This window comes from Alligator sinensis, unplaced genomic scaffold (assembly GCF_000455745.1).
Source record: "Alligator sinensis unplaced genomic scaffold, ASM45574v1 scaffold858_1, whole genome shotgun sequence".
NCBI classification, from domain to species: Eukaryota; Metazoa; Chordata; order Crocodylia; family Alligatoridae; genus Alligator; species Alligator sinensis.
Genome location: NW_005842079.1, coordinates 705,359 through 715,016, shown reverse-complemented (window position 1 = coordinate 715,016; position 9,658 = coordinate 705,359). Strand labels below are relative to the sequence as shown.

At 56.0% G+C, this 9,658-nt stretch overlaps 1 protein-coding gene across 9 annotated transcripts in view; it reads right to left on the bottom strand.

Moving 5' to 3' along the window:
- The window catches only part of SEMA3B (semaphorin 3B), a 93,120-nt gene that overhangs the window by 21,856 nt on the left and 61,606 nt on the right, over window positions 1–9,658 (bottom strand). For all 9 annotated transcript variants that reach the window (XM_025204378.1, XM_025204383.1, XM_025204374.1 and 6 more), the window contains exons 2-4: window positions 8,880–9,023; window positions 4,191–4,348; window positions 3,220–3,282 (exon numbers count right to left, since the gene is read on the bottom strand). In XM_025204378.1, the coding sequence (XP_025060163.1) occupies window positions 3,220–3,282; window positions 4,191–4,348; window positions 8,880–8,979 (321 nt within the window). In that variant the 5' untranslated portion in view covers window positions 8,980–9,023. The remainder of the gene's footprint in view (window positions 1–3,219; window positions 3,283–4,190; window positions 4,349–8,879; window positions 9,024–9,658) is intronic.

Below are 9,658 nucleotides of genomic sequence, written 5' to 3'. Positions count from 1 at the left end.
ATTTGGCCAGGCAGGGGTGCGGGCTGACCTGACCTCATGGGAGTAAGGGGGCGTGCCCTGGCCCCAACCTGGCCTGGAGGAGGAAGAGGGCATGCTCCAGCCCTGCAGGAGGGAGGGGAGGAGGGAGGTGTGGCTGTGCCCTGATCTGGGCCTATGGGAGGGAGGCTGGTGGCCTGGCTCTGACCTGGCCCACAGGGCTTGGGATTTTGGCAATGGGTGGGGTGACAGTACTACCACTGCTTCCCTGCTGCTAGAGTTCCTGACCCATGGGGAACCCCAGGCCAGATTTCAAGGCTCTGCAGGCTTCATATGACCCACAGCCCAGAGGTTTCAGCACCCTTGAAACAGACTTCCTAGAGAGGCTGTGGAGCCTGCATCACTGGAGGTTTTCAAGAAGAGGCTGGATAAGCATTGGTTAAGCACAGAGGTTGTCAACCGGGGGTATGTGTACCCCCGGGGGTACTTGGGAAGGCTCTAGGAGGTATACACGGGCAGGTGGGGATGGGGTGTCACCACCCACCACCCCGCATCACTGCCTCCCAGGAGCAGGGCCGGGGGTGGGGGGCCACAGCAGCAGTGCCTCTCTGCGGGCCGCACAGGCACTGCCTGGCTTGCTGGACACAGGAGGGAAACTCACATGCGGCCACTGCTGCCACCCACCATCCTGCATCCTCTCTTTATCTGGCCATGCACCACCTCCCCCACCCCCCACCCTGCTCCACGTCTGACCATTGGGAGTACACTTATTAAAAAAAGTTGAAAACCCCTGGGTTAAGGATGATCTAGAAGCAGCTGTGCCTGGAGTGCTCTGCTAAGAGTAACAGTTAGAAGCCCAAGAGCCCCCCACGTCACATGGGTTGCTGGGAGATAATGAAAAGAGGGCTGAATCCTATGGCAGGTAGATATTGGAGATGACCATATTCCAGCACCAGAAAAATGAAGCAGAGCTCCACAACTGGCTTAGTTGCGAAATATATTTAAAGGAGCTAGGATAAGATTATGGAAGGGATACAGAAAGTGTGGGGGGGGGCCTGACTGTCCAGTAAGATGGTGTGATGTGTGGAGTTATGCTTGGTGTCCCCAGGCTGCAGAGCAGAATGGAGTGTGTTTGGTTTTTCCAATGCTTCTGGACTTTGCTGGAGCTAGGAAGGATTATTTTTCTCCCTCCTCTTGCTATAGGTGCCAGGGTTTTTTTCCCCTTCCTCAGAGGCACTGGGTGTTGCTGCAGCCGATGTTGGGGAATTTGACTGGGGTGTGCCACTGCTGGTGCTGGGACTTCAACCCAGAGGTTCTGGGCTACAGGGTCTTGCCCTTCTGCTCAGGTTCTGGCCAATCACTTTATCTGGAATCAGGAAGGGATTTTATCTTGGGGTCAGACTGGTATGGACTGTGGGGGTTTTGCCTACCTCTGTAGCAGGGGGATTGGGGTGGGTAGGGCATGGCTCTCTTCCTTGGGTCTCTCGTCTGAATTTTAACAACCCTTAAGGCAGCAGGACTCTGACCACCATTGTGCCCTGCTTAATCTGTGCCAGATTAGAGTGCTGTGCCTTGTAGTTGTATGGCAGGGTTGACTGTATAGTTTAGTAATAGGTTGGACAAGGAACTGTGTGGGATGGTTTGGAAAGGAACTGTGTGGGATGGTTTGGATAGGAATTGTGTGGGATGGTTTGGATAGGGATGATCCTGCCTCAGGCAGGGGGTTGGACTAGGTGACCTAGACATCCCTTCCGCCCTGACTTCTCTATCATTCTTTGATTCTGAGGGTAGCGAGCCAAGATGGTTGGGGGCTGAGGACAGCTAGTACCGCAGTGGGATGGAACAGGGCCCAGGCTGCCACCACAGCAGGGCAAAAAGGGTTAAAACTCAAAGAAAGGTCAGTTGGGCACCTCTCCCCCAAAACCAACTGTCTCCATTGAGATCATGGGCAAACCCCTCACTGTCTCCCCACCAGCCCTCTGGATCAGGGAGATCCTAGAGACAAACTCCTCCTTTAGCCTCAGTCTTGTCCAGGTCTGATCTAGATGTGGGCCAGCCCTACAGCAGGAAAGGAGCAAACAGCCTCCTGTGGATCCTTATCCACAGCAGCAGCTCACTCCAGTCCCACTGCCCCCCCCCAACTGCTCTTAACAGGTCAATGCCAAAGGAGCAGCTGTGATCATCTTGCCCACAGGAGGGGTCCACAGCTGAACAAAAGAGGCACTGCCCCCCATGATGCTGCATCTCTAGCTCCTGCTATCACCCTGCATTGCTGCCCAGGTCAGAACTCCCTCCCAGTCCCTGCCTTTCTCCAGAGCAGATCTCACCACATCCTGGGGCTTCCTCCCTACCCCAGCTTCACTGATCTCCCAGGAGGTCAGCAAGTGGGCTTGGACAGGTGGGGTGCCAGACTGCCTCAACCGGTCTGGTCACTAGGAAGGGACAGGCTGATGGGAAATACCCCTGCCCTGCTTCTCCTCAGCGTGTGTGGATGTGTGTGGGGGGGGGGGGGGGTGTTGTTCCAGGAGAAGGAAGAAGGCCCCTTCAGGAGGTCAGAGTGTACTCACTGGGCTTAGCCCTGCAGGGCAACCCTAAGGACAATGCCAGCTGAGGGGGTGCTGGACTCCCCTGTGGAATGGACCCTAAGGGAGGGACTTTGGGGTCTACCATCAGGCATGGTTCCAGGAGACACACTCCTCACGACAGCACCAGATTGTTTGACCTGTGATGTAGCAAAGCTCAGCAGCACCCAGCCCTTCTGTGTGATCTCTTCCATGCTCCAAGAGGCCCTACACCCTCCCAGGGGCACAGGACCAGCTCCATCCTATGTATCCAAGGGCAAACAGGAGGTACCACCCTCAGATCACCAAACTGGGGTCAATGGCAGGACCCCCATTGATGCTCACTGTGGCTGTCCCTAGGGACAAATGCTGGGAAGCTCTGCTTGAATGCCAGGCTGGCAGGATAGGTTGGCATCTAGGGCATGGTACCTGGCATTATGTCCTTCCAGCAGTTCCATCACCAGGATACAGAGTTCACACTGGCTGGGAAGGGCCTGAGGTTTTCACTGTAGCTGCCAGGGAATGGCTGGAAAGATTCTCCAAGGGGCTGAAGGGGCTGGACTCATCCCAAAGCCTGGCACAGCCAAAACAGGGATCTGGGTCCCAGAGACCTTCTTAGTGAAGTGTGCAGTCTGCATTATCCCCCAGCCCTCCCACTGGCTTAGCCCAACCAGGCACTTACATTGATGTCTTTGCCAGCCCAGTTGCACTCCTCCCTCCACTCCACAGGTGCTGGCCAGTATATCTGTGGAGACAGTAGGTAAGTTTAGGGGAGCAACAGCCTATGGTTACATTTTTGACCTTTAAGTAAACATGGGTAGGCACTGGACATGCTTCCCAACACAGTGCTACTCAATCTTGTTCCACAGCCCTTGTTGGCCATTCTGGCCCTGGCCTCTTCCTCAGCCCAGCCAGTCTCCCTCAATCCAGATCTACATGGGTCCCTATTGCGCTTGAGATGGCAGACTGGGGGATTAGGCACCCTTGAACAGGGAGGGGCAAGGGAGTGGTGATTCCTTGGGAGGCGACATTCCTAGCATTCCAGCCTCCTCCTCTTCCTGCTCCCTGCCAACTCCCCCAGGAAACTGCCTTTAATGAATGTCCTGGTTGAAAGGAGCTGGGGGAGAAATCAGCTGCTGCTTCTACCAGAGCCATAGTGGATGCTGCATCCCAAGCCCAGCTGGACCCGGGTAGCTCCCTCCCCTGGACCCCGGGCATGGGCACCCCATTCACGGCAGCCTGGGGTGTGCCGGCACACAGCTGAGCTGCATCCAGGCCCCTTCCCAGAGAGGCGTAGCTGGTGGCTTTCTTTGCAGTTAGGTCTCATGCAGTGCAGCTGAGGCCTTGCACAATCAAGAGGTGTCCTGAGAGAAACTCTGGAGCCTGCTGCCCCAGGGGCAAAGGACTTTGACCCAAGTTTGGTGGGCCTCAGGTTGGTGCTTGGTAACTGACATCCAGATCCCCAAGTCTCCTTCCCTCACTTCAGGCAACATCATCTGAGGAGGAACTCAGGGGCTGCAGGCTGGGATGGAGGGGGCACTGGCAGAGTTTTGGGCTGGGATGGCAGGATGCTGTGGGTCAAGGTTGGGGGCACCCCTGGTTGAGATGCTGACCTCCCATGCTGACCCCATGAGGCAGGAGCCGGGCTGTTACCTTCTTGTCTTGCTTGCTGATGTTGTCCAGACTCAGGGACGCCAGGTGGTTCTTGCCTCCTACAAAGAGGCAGCCACGTTCCTCATCCAAGAGCAGTGTGTCGTAGCAGCAGGAGTGTTCCAGCTCATGGGTGCGCAGCCCGTGGCGAGCCTTTAACTCTGGAGGGAGAAACGAGAGCTGAAGTGGAAGCGGTGGCTCTGTGGTAAGCTTTGCTCTGCCCCTTTATGAACTCTGCAGGGGATGCCTGGGCTCTGGCACAGGCCAGCCCCGCTAGGCCTTGACTTTCTCTCTGGAATCTCCCCTACCATTCCCTGCTTCCCTTCCAGAGCCAAAAGTGGAGAAACCCTAGGTCCTGACTCCCAGTCCTGTGCTGTAGGCCTATACAGGACCGCTCCCTACAGAAACAAGAACATGAGTGGCTGTTGGAGCTGCTGTTCTGCCAAAGGTTTGGGGCTTTGATGGGATCAGCCATCTCCCCATATATCATGTGCTCTTCCTTCTCTTTGGAAATAAGAGTAGAGACTTTCTGTAGGATTCAAGTACCCACTACCTGCAAGTGCACCTGCAGGGCACAGTCCCCATGATGGAGTACACTGGGCAGCCCAGCACATGCAGTCCCAGTGCTACCACTCAGACCAGCTGGCTGCCCAGTCCTGGCTTACTTCAACCCAGAGGCTCCCCCTCCTCTCTCCTCCCCTCCCCCAAAGCCATCCCACCAGCTTTAGCAGGTTAGCAGCCCCTGCCACAACCCAACATTAATCGCTCAGCACAAGAGGCAGCTTGAGGGAAAAAGGGCCCTTTCTCTGCCTGCAGAGGCTAATCTGCTCACAGCAGTGGGAACAAATGGACTATTGTGAAGAGGCTAAAGAAAGCCGCTTGCAGGGAAGCAAACTGCCCACTAATGAGCTGCTGGCTGGGGTGGTGCACCATGGCTGTGGGACAAGGCAGCCCGGCATGGCTCTGGGGCCAGAGCCAGGCCAGCTCCCTGCTCTCTGTGCCCTCCCCACCCTACTCAGGTGCCACCCTCCTGCCCCTAACATGCCTTTGCAGAACCCTGGGCGAGCAGCAACAAAGCAACATCAGGAAGGAGCCAGGCCAGGAGCTGAGGAGCCAGAGACATTGCAAGGTTTGTGCATCTTGTGTGCACATTTGTGATCCTGGGTTACCATGTACCTGCACAGGCAATTGTGTGTCCTTACACATCTGTGCACATTCCATGCACCATCACCCCCTCAGGGATGCCATCAAGTGCTGAGAAAGGCAGGTCCAAGCAAGTGCAGGGAGAGGCCGGGTCTATTACCCAGTGCCTTACAAGTCTGCCCTCCATCCCACAGAGTGAGCAGCAGGGTCCTCCCGCTCCCAGGAATCAACTGTCCCGCTACAACTGTGACACTCCAGGTGAAGCAGAGCAGGCAGGTTAAAAACGCTGTGCTTCAGAGGCCCCTTCCTCCAGTCACCAACAGTTTGGAAAGGGGACAGCAGGAGCATCCCCAGCCTGGCTAGTTTCCACACTCCCCACAGGGGCTGGGCAAAGGCTGGTCTCTGGCATTGACCATATGGCTCAACACACAGTTCACTATTCAGACACGGAGGGCCCATCCCCATCCGCTTCTTTCTTGCCGCATGGACAGGGACCACCTTACCTAACATGGCTGGGAGAGGGGCCAGTGCCTGGTTCCTACCACATGGACCCAAGCACCATGGAGGAACCTGCAGCCATCCACATCATGACCCAGCCCAGTACAGCCCCCATGGTTACCATATTTCACTCTCCACACACAAGCCTGTGGGCTTGGGTGGGCAGAGACCTACAGCCACTGGATCCCTGGGAGCAGGATGCTGCTGCTCAGCCTGCACTGACCTCTGCAGGGAGGGCACAGAGCTGCTCTGGGAGAACAAAGTACAAAATTCAATGGAGCAGATGCAGGAATTGGAGTCAACGGACTCGAGATGGTGCAGGGTGGGGAGTAACTTCTGGCCCACGCCTTGCAGTGCCCTCTGCTGGGGAGCCTGGCTCTGGCACAGCAGGGATCTCATCTTCTTGGTGCCCTTTCCCTTTTGTTCAGGCTGACCTGATGCCTGGCTGAAGAACTTGACTGAATATTTAAGGAGTGGTATCACGTGCGGTAACCAGGCAACCTGATGCTGTTGCCTAGCAACTCTACTGGAAATCAACCAAGAGGCAGGGACTCCCCCTTCCTCAATGAGTTTCAGGCTGGTCACAGTGATGGACTTGTTGGTGCAAAGGGTAAATGCCCAGCAGAGATCCAGGCAGTGCTGCCCCTGCAGCTCCCTCTGATCACTTCTGCAGGCAGGCCAGGGGCAGAAAGGGTCCCCCTGACTTGGGGCTGCGCTCCCACCCTTCATGCCACACTGGGGCTAACAAGGAGCAGAACCAACCTGGGCTCCATGGGGGTGCCCCAAGGCAATTGGGACACCATGGGTATACAACAGTGCTCTTAGCAGGCCCCCTGCCTGGGGAGGGAAAGTACATGGACGTGGACACTGCTTATATTCAGCACAGCTACATTATCCCTTGGGGGGATGCTACTGCCAGGGTGGGAGTTAGAGCAGCTTTGAGGCCTCCTCCACCCCATTCAGGATTCCTTCCCCCTCCTACCGGCTGCTCTAAGCTTGGTCCAGAAGCAACAGGCACAAGCCTCTGTTGCTTACCTCCCACCTCCTATTCATCACAAGAGCACTGATGAAGATGACTCCACTCTGGACTGCCAGGGGATTCACAGCAGCACTGTGCTGGGCAAGACTCGGCCTGTGCAGTTCTGGGCCTGAGTCCTCACAGCACCAGGGTTAGGTGTTGGCTAGAGAGCGGGAGGCTCTATGGGAAGAGCTTGCCCGGGCCAGGGCACCTGCCAGTAATTCCACAGAATCACCACTGTGAAGTCTCCTTTGTTTCTGCTCTTAAAAGGTGCCGGCTGCCGGTTCTAGACAGTGGAAGTGGAGGGAAAGTCCCCCACGCTCCCACCTGCCCTAAGGCTCCAGTGGCGAGGGGGGAACAGAAAGAAAAAACAATTACTGCTTAGCAGAGGCTGCCAGCCCCTGGAAAGGCTTGTCATCCACAGTGTGGAACCATTGAGCCATTCTGATTGGAGCGGGATTGGGACTGTGGGCTCCCCCAAGGTGAGCACCACCCCCTGCCTGAATTCAGCCAACTCCCCTTCATGGATGGGGCTGGTGCACTAAGCTAAGTCTCCCCCTTTTCCTTTGAGATATTCCCTCACAGCCTTGTTGGGAGAAGGTCACACCTGGGGTGTGGGAGTCTCCCTAGTCAGAGATCAGGTCCCACCAGAGCAACAGGATGGGGGCCTGAGCTGGCCCCAGGGACTAGCTCAGCCCCACTATCCAAGAGGAAGACTGCTGCTGCACCATCAACATCATCTATCCACACTGAATGGGACATTCCAGCCCTACATGCAATGGGGCACTTGATCAAGCTGCAGCCCCCTGGCTCTGGAGCAGGGACCCTCCATGCTGGGGAGCTCAAGTACTTGCAGATCAAAGCTGTCAGCATTAATCTGCTGGACGCACAGCTGAAACCAGTGTTATTCCTCAGGGATGGTGGAGGGGGTTGCAGCATCTTATGAAGCATGCAGAGGGCCCAGCGGTTCACAGCAAGGGCAAGGGATGCAGCATGACACTGAGTGACCCAGCGTGGCTGTAATAAGCTTCCCGCCTCCTCGTCACACTCATACAAGCATCTCAGCATGGGACAAAACCCCTGCATGCTTGCCCCCATCACTCTCAGCTGTGCTGGCTTCAGTCTTGCCCATAACCCCAAGAAGGACAGCATTCCTGGCACCAGACACTGCTCATGCTGAAGTGCTGCCAACCCCTATGGGAGGGTTATACAGGCCAGGAGCATGTGGATGTACTGTAGCCAAGCACACAAACCAAGCTGGCATCAACAAGAGCAATTCCACTGATGTGAGATGTGCCTACTGATGCCAACCAAAGATCTGGCCTCCAGATTGCTCATAGGAATCCAGCCCTAATGCCACACCTTTGGCAACTCCCCTTTGCTATAGAAGGCTCTGGCTGGAAGTGCTGGCTGTGAATGTACATATTCTGCAAACACACTACACAGGTGGGCACAGCCATGCCACAGGCACCCCTGACACTGGTGAGCTGGGCAGCCCACCATGCCCCATGGCAGTTACTGCCTGACTACTGACAGAAGAGTCCCAGGAAGTGTTTCATTTCCAAAAAAGATCTCCACTGCTTTGTCTCAAAACTACTGACTAGAGACTGAAAACTTGGCTGTGCACTGGGCTGGATTTTGCTCTAGGTCTCACCGGTGGTGCAGTTCCACTGGCTTGCTTTGGATTTGTGAGGTCTGATCATGGTCCCTGCTGCTCTAGATTTCCAGTGTGACTGCGGATCTTGGCCAGTTTGACGGAGAGCAGAAGCCATCCTGCAGGCTGTGTGCTGCCCCCCTTGTTAATTCATTACCATTTCCCAGATTGATTAACTCGCCAGGCATGTCTGACAGAGCCTGCATTCCAGGTGCTATATGGGGTCACTCCACTGCCCCTCCCAGGGGTGAGGGAGGTGTGCACCAGATACATCTTGAGATCCAGCTTTGGCTGGACACTGACAGCAGGAAGGGACTTGCACCCCTCTGTGTTCTCCAGCTAGGACTGAGCAGTGCCTGGGACAGGACATGCCACTTACCTGAGAAGGAGAGCTTGAGCCTTGGGTTGGTACTGGCCGCCTTGCTCCAAGTGCTCCCAGCCAGGCTGCAGAGCAACAGCAGCAAGCGTGTGTGGCTCATGATTGCTTTCGAGCTCCTCTGAGCTAAGGCACTGGACTCTGAGCCTAAGACAGCCAGAAAGGGAGAAAAGAGAGAGGGAGACAGTGAGATCAGATTACAGCCCCCCCTTCCCAAGGCGCTGGGGGAGGGAGGGTGGATGCAGGATCCGCCTCAGAGAAGGGATGACCTGTAGATTTCTCCGACTGCCTACAGTAAGGCAGGTGGTGGGAAGGGGGAGGCACCCACCAGAGTCAGCAACTCCATTGACCACTGAGCCCTTCTATCCTGCAGTACCAGCAGGTCCCCTCTGCATGAGGAAGCACTGCCTCCCTAATTCATCCCAAGATGCCACTTGCTGTCATACAGCAGGGCACAGTGCCTATCTGGTCACACTTGACAGGTAAACTGTGGCACTCTGCAGCATGATGCCACTCAGCCTGGCACTGGAGCCTGTCCCAAGCACATTCACTGCAAAGCTAAGATGCTCTGAGCCCCTGCCTCTGACCTGTGATGTGAATGGCTAAGTCTGGACAAAGCTCCTTTGGGTTTGGAGCACCTCGTGTGTAACCAAGCTGGCAGGGCTGGGCACCCTCAGGAAGGACAGCTCTGCTGTAAAAGAGCAGGTGGCACAGTGGTGGTCTGAGCACTTGGACTCAGGACCCCTGGGTTCTAATCTCAGCTCTGTTACTGGCCAGCTGGG